Here is a 16,619-nt window from a genome sequence, read left to right as displayed (position 1 = left end):
AAAGAAAGAACATTGAGGCAGGTGAGAACTCCAAGGCTTCAGAAATAGGTCCTCGGGGAAGGAGATCTAGAAACAAGAAATTACCTGAAGGAAGAAGGTGTTAGTTGTCTCCTCTGTAAGAAATAAAGCGATAGAAATTAGAGTGTGGTGGTGAATTAGGGTTAAATGAAATCATTTAGGAAATAGAGTTGCAAATTGGCTAACCCTGGCAGAGTAAACCTAAAAATACGCAGATGATAATCACAAAATAAAATTCATGAGAAAACACAGCCTAAGATTAGCAGTCTCCTAGTCATTAAAGCAAACCTTGACTGTAGTGTGCGTTCTCAGTAAATGTGGGTTGAATGAATGAGTTTTTGAAAGTAGCCTCAGTTTGCAAAGTAGATACTGATCAGGAAGCAGAAATTGGTTGGTGGGTAGGTTACAGTGGGAATTGTGCAAGGTTATTGAGTAACAAGGTCAATTACTCCTACCTAAGACAGGAGAAGCTATCTGAAATACAAAGGAAGCCAAATTGGTTGGGGCCACCTAAATGAAGTTTACTACTTCATGCAACAAGTAGTTAAGTTCCGTGCTAGGTGTTAGTAAAATACGGGTGTACGTGTGTGTGGCTTGTTAGGTATCCTCACTAGGTCAACCACTATATCTCTAGATTAAAGTACAAAATTTAAGGTACATCCTCTTGTGTGCCACTGCCCTAAGTTCCTACCTGCCACCTAAATGCTGAAGAATTTATTTTGCTGATACTTGTTTTAATTTCCTCTTTTAAAAGTAATAAAAAGAAAAGTCCATATCTGTGCCCTTATTGTCTTTTCTATCATCTATCCGCCCTCTCCCTCTCCCCCTCCCCCACCTAATCTTTCTACTTCCCACAAGTCACTGTTCTTTTCTCTTGCACTAGGGAGAGGAGATTCGATGTCAGTATGTTGTGACATGTGCAGGACTTTACTCAGACCGTATTTCCGAGTTGAGTGGCTGCAATCCCAATCCGCGAATTGTACCATTCCGGGGAGATTACCTGCTCCTGAAGCCAGAAAAACGCTATCTTGTAAAAGGGAATATTTATCCAGTAGGTAGTGCTGTTTCTGCCTTCTCAAGGTGGTTGTGGGCAAAAAGGGGAATGAAACAAAAACTTTTCCTGGGGTGAGAAGTAAGATATTTTGAAGGGCTTTTGGTGCAATCATTCCACCTGTTTCTCTTGTGGTTGAATCCCCAAATCTTTATTCCGATATCATAGTCATTAAATTATAATGACTTGCCCACAAGTACAGGAAAGCTTGAGTGCACCATGGGAAGGGCTGTGAAGAAAGAACCCAATTCTTCCACTTCTCTGGTGGAAGCAGTACTCATAACAGAACTTCTCCTTATAGCATGCCCAGATGCCAACCCTGTTTCTCAGTTCACTGTCTATAAGTGCAGAAAAGGGGATTTGGCCACTGTGTAGTTTCATGGTGTAGAGAAGACAGAGCCGTTTAAATGAAAAGCTCATTCTTCTGTCTGGAACTACTAGGTTGAACAACCAGTATTCAGCTATTTAATCTTTTGGACCTTGCCAAAACTTCCATTTCATCTGTTCCAAGTATTGCATTCCCACTTTACAAAAGCCTGTGCTATGAAGGTGTGTTTTTTTCCAGCAGCTCTGATTTTATTTGCCACCCACATATATCCCTACTTGGGGAGGGTGGAGGTGGGGAATAACCTAAAGTAGGACAGTTGTTTTTTTTCTTTACCCAGAAAGAGGAATAGATGAGACAATGTACCTTATTGTCATAGCATCAGGTTTCCTGTGTGGCATTTCTAGGCAGAAGCATGTAAATAGAAAAGTATTATCTGAGTACAGATCAAAAGTAATGCAAATCAGATGCATGGGAAGAAGATGTTTTATATTACCAGTTGAATGTTTGCATGTGTAATAAAATGCAGTATGAAATGGGGCTAATAGTTCTTTGCTCTGTTAAATCCATAGGTCCCAGATAGCCGATTTCCTTTCCTAGGAGTTCACTTCACACCAAGGATGGACGGCAGTATTTGGCTAGGGCCGAATGCAGTTCTTGCCTTTAAACGAGAGGGTTACAGACCCTTTGACTTCAGTGCCAGAGATATTATGGATATAATTATCAAGAGGTAACTTTATTTGCTTAAAAAATGATTTTATGTGCTTATATTTTTAATATGGGAATTTTTTCTTTCTCGATATTCTGTTTATTGGATAAATCTTCATATTTGTGATTGGTATAGTGGTTTTTTAATTAATCCAAATTAAGAGCTTTGTGGAATAAGCATAACATTTTAACTACTTCAAGAACACTCTGATGAGCCAGGGTGATGTCTTGGTTAAAAAGAACAAGACCAAGAGCCAAGAGCGATCACACATCTGAGAATCCAGATCTTGTTTTGCTAACCTTGTAGCTGAGCTTGAAAAAAAACAGAAGTTTCTCTCAAAATCAGTAGATGGTTTACTTTGATAAGATCATTTTGGGCCAGTCACCATGATTTTGAAAACCTCTGGAGAAACTGCTGATAAGCAAGATTGTTTCTTTTTGTGGAAGACTTAACAATACTGCTGTGTTGACCTGGAATGCAGATTGTTTACTATTGTAAGAAATAACTCAGTGAAGTAGTTTGTCCTTTTAGCACTGTTGCTCTCTAGAGGGTTTCACATCATCAAAATCACTAGAAAGCTTTTAAAGCTATACTTGAGTTTCACCCTGCACAGATTCTGAAACAGGTTTAGGATGGGGCTTCCTAGCACGTATGCTTGTAAAACTACAGATGTACATAGGCTCCCCAGAGTCTCCCGTGAGAATCACTACTAGAGCATCTCACCTCTGGCTGACTAAAGAAAAGTAGGGTAAATGTCCCACATGTTAATGCCATGATTTAAAGATCTGTAATGCCTTTTAGGTGTGTTTTGAAAGCATGTAACATTGCAGTAGAAAGCCTTGATGTTGGCAGGCTTTATCCTAGTTTGAAACCAGCATTCCCTGGGAATTTGAGTTTGAATGGTGTTTACTTTTAGAGTTTGGAAGGTATTCCTTTGATGAAGTTTCCTTCTTAGGTAGGCCAAAAGCTGATTTTCTTTTAATATGTGGTTTTTCTGACTTTGCACAGATTTCTGTGATGCCACACCCCACCCCCAAATCTAATAGTTGTAAAGGTGTTGTATGATAATAAAGAATTTCTTTCTCTCATAAAGATTTTATTTTCTTTGCTTTCAGTGGCTTGATTAAACTGGTGTTCCAGAATTTTTCCTATGGAGTTAATGAAATGTACAAAGCCTGTTTTCTCAGTGCAACAGTGAAGCACCTTCAAAAGTTTATCCCTGAAATTACTGTCAGTGACATACTTAGGTAAGGAAAAGCCGTAAGGGTTGTAAATACAGTCATGTCCTAGGTGAACTTGGGAGGTGGGTCTGACTTGGTGATTTGTAAGCACACTTTCAATCAGTGTGTCCACTGAATTTTTGTGTGCTCTCTCTTTCCCAACAAGTTGTTCATTCCCCTTGCAGTTTGGGCATTGCTTCATCATGGCCCTTAGTGCTTGAACTAGGTCCATTTATGATTATCTGGACTACCTTACAGCATTAAGCTGAAATCTCCATTTCAGTTGTGTTATGATGCCACCTTCACCTTTGTGTCTAGCTACCACTCATGATAAACGTCTCACCTGAAGTTTTTTTAATCTCCCTGGCCACTTACTCTTGTGATTCCAAAGCCTTCTGACTTTTAATTCTTTATAAGATCACTGATCACCATGTTACCTAATTAGGTAATAAGCATATTAAAACATTATACTTTGATTGATTCTTAAAAGCTTTTAGAAACATACTCATACCTGGCACCTTACCTTGCTTCCTCTCTACTTATTTTGTTCTTTCTTGTATCCTACTTCCCTCAAGGACTATTTGCAGAACAGAAGTGGGAAATAGTATGGTAGCAATCAGTCTAAGTCCTTGCTATGGGGGTGTGGGGCAAAGGAAGGATTACTTTAAAAAAATGTTTTTTTTCTTAAAGATAAAAGGCTTTCTGGACTTGATCTATACCTTGTCCTAAATGCCACACAAGCCTATTTTCTTTTTGGTGATATTTTTAGGGTGCTCATCTTTTTCCCTGAACCAGCCATTTGTTAGGCCTAATCAGCAGTGGTCTTTGAGATCCTCTCCTCCCTGCATCCATCCCGCAATGAATCTCTAGAGCACTAAGTGTCTGTCTCCTCAGTAACAGCTGCTGAACTTGCCTGGTGTAAAATATCAGCAGCTCGACTCTGTATCTGGGAAGAGAGCAATCATCACGTCAGCTGTCTCCCTCAGGGGAGCCTCCTGGTCTAAATCTGATTCTCATGTATCATTCTCAGACCAGCCTCTTTGAATCCTTAGAAGAACTATTAAAACCCAGCTAATGTTTTTAACTCTTATCTCTCTCACCCCTCTACTCACCTTCTGAAATAGAAGGGATAAAAATATCTAGGCTTTATGTTCTTTCACTCACCTATAAATGAAGGCTTTTATGTTTTCAGTGGTCTGCTTTAGCAGACTTGTTATGTTTTATATCTGAAAATAGATTGGTCAAATCTAGTATCTTTTATTGCTGTTAATATTCCTTGGAAAACACAATAGGTGGGCATAGTGAATTCTGTGTATAAACAGTTGCAGTGAATTCACTATGCAGATTTGATTACCACTCTTTTGTAGAAGCCTGAGGAAAACTCTTTAGACCAGTGGATTTCACATGGTAGAACTGAACCTTGGGGCTTGTGGGTTTTGGTGAATACCCTTGTCTCTGGGTGGAAAGGTGTGAATTTCAGTTACCAGTTTCATTACCAGGTAGTAGAAAAGGGCACACAACACTGTAGGCAGGTGCATTTGGGGACAAATTCAACCCAGTCACAGATGAGTTTCTATCTGAAGATAGAGAAAATGAACATATTCAGCAATTCCATTTGATTCCTGTAGCTCTTAAATGCAGGAAATTATCAGTAACAAACAGAAAATTGTAGAAGATATGTTTGATACCATTTATATGTTTATACTGTGTATGTATATGGATTGCACATGTAATGTGAAAATAAAAACAAACATGAGAGTGATAAACACCTAACTGAGGAGAGTGTTTATCTCTGGGGAGACAAGAGAATGGGATGCAGAGAGTTTGACAGGGGGCTTCTGTCATATCTATAATGCTTATTTCTTAAGCTGTTTGGTAAAAAAAAATTGGTGTTCATTATGTTATTCTCTGTACCTTGTTATATGCCTAGAATCTTAAATAATAATAATAATAATAATAATACAAAAAATAAGGTCAATAGACTTCCCACATTTTGAAGCCTAAGTCCTGTTTGCAACCAGTATAACACCATAAATGCTCTATCATTAATATTGGGGAAGAAGCATATTAGGCAGTTCTGGATAGTAAAAAAGAACCAAAGCAACACTTTTAGTGGAATGTTTAGCTCAAGATGGTGTCCTTTAGTTGTAGTAGCTACCAAAGGGGATCCAGTTTGACTTCTCATTGCCCAGCCACAGTATCTTGGGCAATAACTTACCAGTGAACATTAGATTGGAATGTAAAGTTATAACCTGTCAAATGTATGCATTAGGTATACAGACTTCTCATTATTAAATGATGATTTCTAAGCTTCCTAATTTTAGCTCTAAAGTCCTTTAATTTGTTCTGTGATTAATTTTGACATGGTAATCTAACAGTAGTTTGTATCTGTTAGCATTGTAAGGATGTAAAATATGACGACATATTTGCCAAGATCCTCTCTTTTTCCCACACTTCATTTTGAAAATATCTTCTTGGGGGAATTCTGTAGTAAATTTTCAGGCAACATGTTTTCATTGTAAGTGATAGCTAAAGACTACACTATTGTGAAATGCAAGGGTAAAAGCCAAAAATCCTGCAATAAAGGTGATCTAGACCCTTTTGCAAAAAAGGGTTTCTCATTCTTGGTACTGTTGACATTTGGGGCCAAATAATTCTTTACTGTGGGGGACTGTCCAGTTCATTGTAGAATGTTTAGCAGCATCCCTGGACTCTACCCACTAGATGCCAGCAGTACTCCCCTAGTATGACAACGAAAAATGTCTCCAGACATTGCCAGATATCCTCTAGGGGGCAAAATCTCCCCTGTTTGAGAGCTACTAGTCTAGAGAATTTGGTAACCCTCACACTACAAAATACTAATAAGAGAGTCTGGAGAAAATATAATAAAAATCCCTTGAAATACTTATAGCTGAGAGTGCAAGAAAATAAGGGCATCCCAGAAACGAAAACAGAGAGGAAATTGAATACCCAAGAACTAAGAGGAATTAGTGCTAATGCTGACCTCGAAAGTTAGGGAGGATTTTCTGATTTTGATGTAAATATAACTGAGGTTTTTTTGGTTTTGGGGTTTTTTTTTTTTGCGGTACGCGGGCCTCTTAACTGTTGTGGCCTCTCCCGTTGCGGAGCACAGGCTCCGGACGCGCAGGCTTAGCGGACATGGCTCATGGGCCTAGCCGCTCCGCGGCATGTGGGATCTTCCCGGACCGGGGCACGAACCCATGTCCCCTGCATTGGCAGGTGGACTCTCAACCACTGCACCACCAGGGAAGCCCCCTGAGTTTTGTTTTTAATTGATATGTGATTTACAGACAATAAAATATGCAGATCTTGAGTGCTCAATGAAGTTTGGAAATTGTATAAACTCATGTATCCATGACACAAATCAAGATATAAAACATTAGGGACTTACATTTTAATTGCTACTCAAGTGCTGGAAAGGAAGCCTTGGGTCTGTAAAAGGTAAAAAGTTGGAACTGAGATCCCTTTGTAAAACCAGGGACTCTGGAAGGGCTATACCCTCAGTGAAAAGGAAGTCTAGAAAAATAAATCTCCTAAAAATCTAGAACCCTGGGCCTTCCCTCGCAAGTACTTGGAGTTTCAATTTGTACCACTAGTTTGACCTAGGAACTCTAAGCTGAGAAATGGATCTAGCTTAAAAAGTAGATCCATTCCTATTTGGATCCTGCTTCAGACTAACACTTCTCCCTCTCACTCTCTCACTTTAAACAGATTAGAGTGAGTGAAAATCAGGGTAATTTGACCACAGACTGAATATGGTTGATACTAAGCAGTTAGTAGTTTTGTATTATTATTAAGAATCCTTTTAAGAGAAATATACATTGAAGTGAAATGATATGCCATCTGGGGTTTGCTTTAAAACAATCCAGTGGAGAGAGGTAGACAGAGTGGGGATATAGATGAAACAAGATTGGCTGTGTGTTGATTATTACTGAAACTGGGTAATACATACATGGGAGTTCCTTATACTGTTCATTTTACTTTTGTACATGTTTAAGATTTTCCATTAAAAAAAATGTTCTTAGAATGGTTATACACCTGGAGTGTCTGATAGAAGCAAATATAAAACCTCTGTGGAGGGACATAATTTCAACCCAACGCCCCCTGCTGAATAGGAACTCACCAGCAAAAGTTCCAAAGCACTATAAGTGAGAGTAAGCAGATAGAATAAATACTAGAATTAGACTCTAACAACTTTGGATAATAGTAATATTAGAAACCATAAAGTAAGTATGCTCCAATGAATTTTTAAAAAAAGGGAATGAAAAAACTGAAAAAGAATAATAATTTAAAAAATACCCTAGGCAAATTTAGAAACCAAGTAATCAGGATTTCTAGAAATGAAAAATATATTTCTTAAATTTTAAAACTCAAATGATTAAGTTAGACAGCTGGTTGGACCTCCCTTAAGAGAAAATTAGTAAATTGGAAGGTAAATCTGAAGAATTTAGAGAACAGTGTTGTAAGCTACAGATACATCATGTGCAAATTAAGACATGGAGAAGATGAGAAGATTCCAGCCTACATCTCATAGGAGTTCCAGAGAAGTTGAGAAGAGGCAATACTTTGAAGAGAAGTATTTGAGAATTCTCTGGAATGGACAAAAAGACATAAAATTCAAGATGCACAGTGAGTCCCGTCTGAATTAAAAAACTAAATACAAGAATGTAAATAGATTATATAACTTCCAAATAGTAGAGGAAGAAAAAAGAATGTAGAAAACTCAGTAAGTCAAGAAAGGAGGTGGGAAAACTTCAGAAAAAGATCACGTTAAATAGCATAAAATAATATAGTAGAAATCAAATATCAGAAATTATAATAAATGCAAATGTGCTTAACAGTTAAGACAGAGATTATCAGGTCGGATTTTAAAAATCCACCTATGTGTTAGGCAAATGCTTATTCGAAGAAAGATGAGTCCTAGGTTCATTTTAGGTAAAAGACACTTTAAGGTAAAAATTATTGTTATAAATAAGGAGGGTCACTGTAAACTTGTTGCATATGATAACAGAGCTAAGAAATACAGAGAACAAAAACTGACATAACTGGAAGCAGAAATCAAATCTACAATTGGGATGGGTGATTTTAAGACATGTCTGTTGATAGATGATAGCTCAAGCAGATAAAATATTAGATTTGAGGGGAATTCCCTGGTGGTCCAGTGGTTAGGACTCGGTTCACTGCTGGGGTCCAGGTTCAATCCATGGTCAGGAAGCTAAGATCCCCACAAAGCACTCGGCATGGCCAAAAAAAAAAAAAAAAAATTAGATTTGAATAACACCATTAAAACACTTGATTTAGGGACTTCCCTGGCAGTCCAGTGGTTAAGACTCTGTGCTTCCAAGGAACTAACGTCCCACATGCCGCGCAGCATGGCCAAAAACTTAAAAAACAAACAAACAAACAAAACCACTTGATTTAAGGGATGCATGGAACTCCCTCACCCCCGTTATAAAATACTCATGTTATTCAAGCCCTCACAGAACATTTACAAAGGCTGAAAATGATCTAAGCCCTAAACCAGTTTGTCAACAAAATTCAAAAACTGGGCATGGAAAAACCATGTTCTCTTGTTGCAATCCAGTTTGGTTGAATATTAATAACAAAAATACCCTTCCTTCACATTTGGAAATTAAGATGGAATGGTTGACTTGCCCTATATCACTACTCCCAATTTAAATATGCTCCTGTGAACTTCTGTTTTTAGATTAACAGTAGATCCCATGTGAGTTTTATAAAATACTAAATTGTCCTATTTGGAACTGGCCAAAGATGTCAGTTGTAGCCTGTCATAGCTGTTTTCTAGCCCACAGGATTATGCCTGCCACAGAATAATAAAGCAATAAATACAACACTTCTCAGAAGAATGAGTGCCATTAGTTACATATTTACCTGTTGTTTCTAGACATATTTAAGGGTCTAGGGCTTGCATTTCTATTAAATTTAGCTACAAATACGGCAAAATATGTGGCTACAAATAGCATTAAACAGTTAAATATAGCTAAATTCACAAATATTAAATTTGCTGAATCATTTGTTCTTTCAGCTATTAAAATAGAATTTTAAAGTATTGAGAGTTAAACAATTAAAATTTTCTATCCCTATTGAATACTTCATATGTACACAAATCTAGACATGGGGGCAAAATAGGGCTGTTGTATAAGATTCAGTTCTGGCCGTGAAGATGTTTATGGTTTATTTTACCTGAAGTTTCAAAATTATAATATTCATCTCAAGCTGAGATATTCTGAGGGGGAATGCCTATATGTAATCATGCAAAGAAAAACCCTGAAATTTCTTTAAGTGCTGAATAGGGAGCATGAAGAATTTGGTAATTTAAACATGCCATGTTAAATAGTTACTTTAGTTTGAACTAAAGTGAGTTTCTTAGAAAAAGTTAATCTTGTATTTTTTTTTACAATTTGGATTATAGGTTTTGAATACTTGGGCAGGAGTGTAGGGGATGTCAAGAACATAGTTGGTGTTTGTAAGAGGAATAAATAATTTAGACACATTTTTAACTGTAGTTAATCAGTATTAACTTCTATTTGCTTAGAAAGAGTAAGGAGAATATACTAACTAAACCTTCATGGAGAGGAAAGTTTTTATTTTGAACACTCAACATCAGTAGCTAGTCATGCCACTGTGTGTCCCCTACATGTTGGCTTTCTGTGAGATAAAAGGAGAAGGACAAGAAAACTCAGAGAGATGCTCACAACAGCAACAGGAGCATTATCCAAGAAAAGAGAGGAGAAATGCTGTTTTGATTGGTTGAGAGAAGCTACAAACACAGAATGTACAAAATAGACCATACACTGGCTAATAGGCTGTTATGTATCCTTACCCTAAGAAATTTCAGCTTCAGTCCCATTCTGCCTTTTTGTGCTGTAAGTGTTGTATCTGATTTTTTTTTTTTTTTTGCCGTACGCGGGCCTCTCACTGTTGTGGTCTCTCCCGTTGCGGAGCACAGGCTCCGGACGCGCAGGCTTAGCGGCCATGGCTCATGGGCCCAGCCGCTCCGCAGCATGTGGGATCTTCCCGGACCGGGGCACGAACCCGTGACCCCTGCATCGGCAGGCAGACTCTCAACCACTGCGCCACCAGGGAAGCCCTTTGTATCTGATTCTTACTTGGAAATCCTTACAGCTCAAAAATATCCTGTCCAGATTCCCTGCAGCCTTCTATATTACGGATTACTTTTATTACAGAACCTTTCACCCCTGTTGTTGTAATTCTTATTTATCTCTCTACAGATGAACTGTTTAGCTATGTAACTTCAAGCAAGTTACTTAATCTCTCTATTTTCTTTGCTGTTAAATATAAACTATAAACGTATCAGCCTCTTAGAGTTGTTATGAGGATTAAATGAGAGAATTCCTAGCATGGAGTAAGCACTTGGTAAAAAAATAGCTATTATTATCATGACCTCTCCTCTGCCAGGCTGAGGTCTTAGAGGGCAGTGCTCTCGTATTGTTCTTTGTATCTTCCTCAAGGGCTTATCTGCATCTGCCCAGAATCGATAAAAGTGTTTAATATTGTTGCCTGATTTCTTGAGTCTTGCTGGTGTGTATAAGGCAGCTGTTTGCAAACTGGGTTTTCTTAGCAGTTTCAGTGGAGGCGCTTTTGGACTCCAAAATTATTTATCCAGATTTTATCTGTAAACTTTATTTTTAAAACTAAAAAAAAAAAAAAATTAATTTGTAAACTCAAATGTTGTAAAACAGAACTTTTAATGTTAAAGGCTCTTACTGTATTAACATACTGTTAATTCATTTTTGTGCTTTTCCTTTAATTAAGAGTGTGTCATTTCTCTTTAATTAATTGAAGGTTATCCTGATATTAAATGCTAAACTGTTAAAAATCAAAACAAACTACAAAGCCAGAATTTGCTGCCTGCAAACATTTTTTTCCATAACTTTTAATAGTGTACAACCAAAACAAAACATAAAAATACTTAGAATTCTGTAGCGCATGTAGGAATGTAGCTGACACACATAATTCTTGCTTTCTTTACTTTGTATTATCTTGCTTTCTATTCTAGTGATTGATTGTATAATAAATTCATTGGTAAATTTAAATAAAAGTACATCTATTCTAATTAAATATGGATTTATCTGCTACTTTTGGAAAGAACCCATTTGTGTATTTTAGGGTAAGGATATATGCTTGACAGGCTACAACTGGCAGCCTTTGGCTAAACACAAACCTATTGGGTTTTCACATAATTGTGCATTTAGAAGAATAAAGACTTTATTGCTTTAAGAATACTTTGAAACCACTGACACGTATGTAAAGTGTCCTGTCACTTCTAGTCAGATGACTACCACTCTTGCTTTTTCAGAGGTCCAGCTGGCGTAAGAGCCCAAGCCCTGGATACAGATGGAAATCTCATAGAAGATTTTGTATTTGATGGAGGAGTTGGGGATATTGGAAATCGCATTCTTCATGTGAGAAATGCACCTTCCCCTGCTGCCACTTCTTCCCTTGCAATTTCTGGAATGATTGCAGATGAAGTACAACAAAGATTTAAATTGTAAATAATGAAAGGAGCTAGGTATGCATTTTAATCTCCACATTCAGCAACAAGAATGTACTAACTACATTCTTTAAGTTTCATTTAAGAAAAATGGTTTAAAATGTCATTTTAGATAAACACTGAATTTTTTAAATTATATAATGTGGAAATAATGATTTTTTAAAGTCCGTGCTCTTTAAAAAGGTACAGTTGCATCTGTACTGAATTCTTGACTTTGTTAATGACCTGTCCTCACCAACCATGATCTAGAGATTTGGCTTTTTTGGAATTTCTGGGAACTATAGCATGAAAAAGTGATTATTCCCTTAACTTTTTGGCTTTATAATATCTAAGCTTTTTTGTCTTTCCTAGACAAGAAAATATATTGTAGGTTGTAAACCTTTTAATTTTGAAGAGTCATAGAAAAGCTCACATCATTTAGAGCAACAGTATTTGTATTTGGGAATTTTAAATTGTTGATTCAAATACGTGAAATTTCACATTTTGAAGTAGTTTGAATAAGATTCTGTCTTATCTACATTTGTAATAAATAACTTTGTAAAAGAAACTCAAAGCATTTATTATTCCCCGTTTCTTTATAATTGACTTGGTCTGGTGTCATCCCTAAATCTAAACAGCAGTCCACTATGAGTATTTTGCTTACTCTTCAGTCTTCTGTGGTGGAGAAACTAAAAGAACTTAGAATCCTGACACTGACATACAGAACTTTATAATTTAAAATAGTATTTATCTCTTATATCTCTGTTCTTCATTCATACCAAGGTTCTCAAGTGTTGGCCAAGATCACTAATGATTCATGCCTACTCGACTTTTCCAGAATCCTATAAACCTTTATGAGGATATTTCTTCATTTGGGGGAAATACCTAATTTTGAGGCATTCACTTTTGTACACCGCAAAAGTGCCTTACAATCATGTGTATTTCATGAGTATTTTAAATCGTTGCCCAGTGCCGTACTGTATACTATGTACTATATATATACGTGTGTGTGTGGTATCTGTTGAAATAATTCTTGCAATTCAGAATGCTGGAAAATAGAAATATAAATGAATATATGGTATAATATGGGGAAACTTATTGCAGAACCACCATTTAGGTGACAAATTTTCATCCATTCCCTCACATATACTCTCTCTGGATTAATCTTCCAGTCTTCATTTTTTCTTTCCTCTTGTCTCTCCAAAACTGTGTGATGGATGAGTCAGAAAGATGAGCATTTTGGTTGATAGCAAAACTTACCAGTTTTCTTCCTTTTCACTTCAAGCCAATGATTACATTGATTGAGCTACCTCATCAATTAATTTGAAAGGCTACACATCATCAGCTCATGTTACAGAATAGCACATCTCAGGTGAATAGATTAGACAGTTCTTCAGCACTTGGGATGAGAATACTGAAAGCAGTTGGAAAGGATTCACAGAGGAAACAAGCCCTAATGGTTCTTCATAACAACTGATTCCTCCAAGAAATGTGATACACAGGGTATTTTCTGTTTCATTGCAAGACTATTAAGAGATGGAAAATATTACAATTCTCTATTTCATTAACAGTAAGATTGCATATACACTAAGCCATGAAAGACTGAAGTTATAAAAATAACTACCCTAATTAAAGCAACCCCCATTCCATTTGGGTCTTTACTATACCCCAAAAAATACAAGTGAAAAAATTATTGAAAGCATTTTGAATGTGTAGATTATTCTATTTGTAAAACGTTTTTATTTATGTCAGTAGAGTTTTGTTGTGGAATATGCTATAATATTTAAAAGTTTTGTGTATTTCTAAGAGAGAAGAATTGTATATTAATATTAAAAATATTTTAATGAGCTTTGGTGTTGTGAACATAATTTTTAGTTTCATAAAAACTCTGATTCAGTACTTACCTGGGAGGGGATATACCATGATCATGAAGGTGGTTTTCCCAGGGTGCAGCTCATGCATTGTACTCCGGATGTGCTGACCCCTGCAATTTCCCCAAATGTGGGAAACTTGGCTGCATGATTTGTGGTATTGAGGAACTGTGTTTGAGCTTTCCCCTGTTTTTTTCTGTTTTCACAATAGAGATCCTTCAAGACCGTTTTATAGGGGTCCAGTGGTTTGTGTTTATCTAATACTGAAGAGAACCTTTAGTGTGTCATCCATTTAATGTGGGTACTGGATGGTGGTTAATATGACACAGGGATATGGAGAAATAAGGATTTTTTTAAAACTCTGATTCATATACATTTTGAACTATCAATAGGCTTTAAATAGCAGCCAATCAAAAAAAAAGGCTTGTATTTGTGTATAATGTAAAAATGAGGTAGGGGCCTCCCTGGTGGCGCAGTGGTTGGGAGTCCGCCTGCCAATGCAGGGAACGCGGGTTCATGCCCCGGTCTGGGAGGATCCCGCATGCCGCGGAGCGGCTGGGCCCGTGGGCCATGGCCGCTGAGCCTGCGCGTCCGGAGCCTGTGCTCCGCAACGGGAGAGGCCCCAACGGGGAGAGGCCCGCGTAACGCAAAAAAAAAAAAAAAATGAGGTAGAGTAGTTTATATTTTGGATAAAAAGTGGAACACTAGGGTCTTCCCTGGTGGCGCAGTGGTTAAGAACCTGCCTGCCAATGCAGGGGACACAGGTTCGATCCCTGGTCCAGGAAGATCCCACATGCCGTGGAGCAACTAAGCCCGTGAGCCGCAACCACTGAAGCCCACACGCCTAGAGCCCGTGCTCCGCAACAAGAGAAGCCACCGCAATGAGAAGAACGAGCACCGCAACGAAGTGTGGCCCCCACTCGCTGCAGCTAGAGAAAGCCTGCGTGCAGCAATGAAGACCCAACACAACCAAAAAAAAAAAAAAAAAAGTGGAGCACTTTCCTACTTACAAAAAATGGCTTTCCATTTGGTAGTGGTAGCAATATCTGGCTGACTTCAGTGTCATCCTCATACCCAGAGTACCAGGGAACATTATTTCTGTTCCATAGTAGAGCGTATATAACATACCAATACACAGTGCTGCTTTTTCCATGGAGAGGAGGGCAATAGGTAAATCTTGGAATTTCATACAAAATTATTGTTCCTCTTGGGAAGACCATACCATTTTTGGTATGCTACCTCTTACACGGGGTTGGGGTTCCGGGCATGAGCTTCCCATATGGGTTATAGGGCAAATGATCTGTCTGAGTGCCTGCTCCAATTTCTTTCCAGCAGGTGGACTGTTAGGAGGACCAGAGTTAGCTACAGCAACGGACCATGAAAGTGAGTGACAACATTTATTGTTTCCTGTGGCATTGCTTTGGTTTGTTACTGACTGGCAGCACTTGTAGCTTTAAATAAATGGAGGAAGTAGGAGAGTAAATGGGAGAAATGTTAAGTCCTTCTTGAAAATGTTTTTCAGTGAGAGAATATATATATATATATATATATATATATATATATATACTTTTTTTTTTTTTTTTTTGCCATACGCGGGCCTCTCACTGTTGTGACCTCTCCTGTAGCGGAGCACAGGCTCCGGACGCGCAGGCTCAGCAGCCATGGCTCACGGGCCTAGCCAATCCGCGGCATGTGGGATCTTCCCGGACTGGGGCACGAACCCATGTCCCCTGCCTCGGCAGGCGGACTCTCAACCACTGTGCCACCAGGGAAGCCCTGAGAGAATATTAGTGGTAAAAGTTTTACTGCCTTTTAAAATTTGAGATGTGCTTGGGTCATTCAACTTATCTCCTTAAAGCCATTCTAAATTCTAAAAAGATAAGTAAAATTACAATGAGGTATCACCTCACACCGGTCAGAATGGCCATCACCAAAAAATCTACAAATAACAAATGCAGGAGAGGGTGTGGAGAAATAGGAACCCTCCTACACTGTTGGTGGGAATGTAAATTGGTGCAGCCACTATGGAGAACAGTATGGAGGATCCTTAAAAAACTAAAAATAGAACTACCATATGATCCAGCAACCCTACTCCTGGGCATATATCCAGAGAAAACCATAATTCGAAAAGATACATGCACCCCAATGTTCAATGCAGCACTATTTACAATAGCCAAGAGATGGAAGCAACCTAAATGTTCACCAACAGAAAAATGGATAAAGAAGATGTCGTATATATATACAATGGAATGTTAGCCATAAAAAAGAATGAAATAATGCCATTTTCAGCAACATGGATGGACCTAGAGATTATCACACTAAGTGAAGTAAGCCAGACAGAGAAAGACAAATATCGTATGATACCGCTTATATGTGGAATCTAAAAGAAAAACAAAAAAGACACAAATGAACTTACTTCAAAAACAGAAAGAGACAGAGACAGAAAACAAACTTATGGTTACTAAAGGGGAAAGGGGGTGGGGGGAGGGATAAATTGGGAGACTGGGATTAACATACACACATTACTATGTATAAAATAGAAAACCTACAAGGACCTACTGTATAGCACAGGGAACTGTACTCAATATTATGTAATAATGTATAAGGGAAAGTAATCTTAAAAAGAATATATGTGTGTGTGTGTGTGTGTGTGTGTGTGTGAATAACTGAATCGCCGTGCTGTACAACTGAAACTTATACGACATTGTAAATGAACTATACTTCAATAAAAAATTTTAAAAATAAATTCTAAAGGCAAATAAAATTACTATCAAATTCTTAGTTAGATAGCATATTAATTTTTTTTTTTTTTTTTTTTTTGCGGTACGCGGGCCTCACACTGTTGTGGCCTCTCCCACTGCGGAGCACAGGCTCTGGACGCGCAGGCTC

General features: G+C 37.8%; 1 protein-coding gene across 1 annotated transcript in view; it reads left to right on the top strand.

Moving 5' to 3' along the window:
* The window catches only part of L2HGDH (L-2-hydroxyglutarate dehydrogenase), a gene marked incomplete at its 3' end in the record, with an annotated part of 52,782 nt that extends 40,901 nt beyond the window's left edge, over positions 1–11,881 (top strand). Inside the window, exons 7-10 of the mRNA XM_079699867.1 lie at positions 902–1,069; positions 1,967–2,124; positions 3,219–3,350; positions 11,686–11,881. Coding sequence (XP_079555993.1) covers positions 902–1,069; positions 1,967–2,124; positions 3,219–3,350; positions 11,686–11,881 — 654 coding nt within the window. The remainder of the gene's footprint in view (positions 1–901; positions 1,070–1,966; positions 2,125–3,218; positions 3,351–11,685) is intronic.
* Positions 11,882–16,619: the final 4,738 nt, after the last annotated feature.

The sequence above is a fragment of the Hyperoodon ampullatus genome (genome assembly GCF_949752795.1).
Source record: "Hyperoodon ampullatus genome assembly, chromosome: 3".
In the NCBI taxonomy this organism is placed as follows: domain Eukaryota; kingdom Metazoa; phylum Chordata; class Mammalia; order Artiodactyla; family Ziphiidae; genus Hyperoodon; species Hyperoodon ampullatus.
The sequence above is the reverse complement of the archived record's forward strand: the minus strand, read 5'-3'. Positions and strand labels throughout refer to the sequence as shown.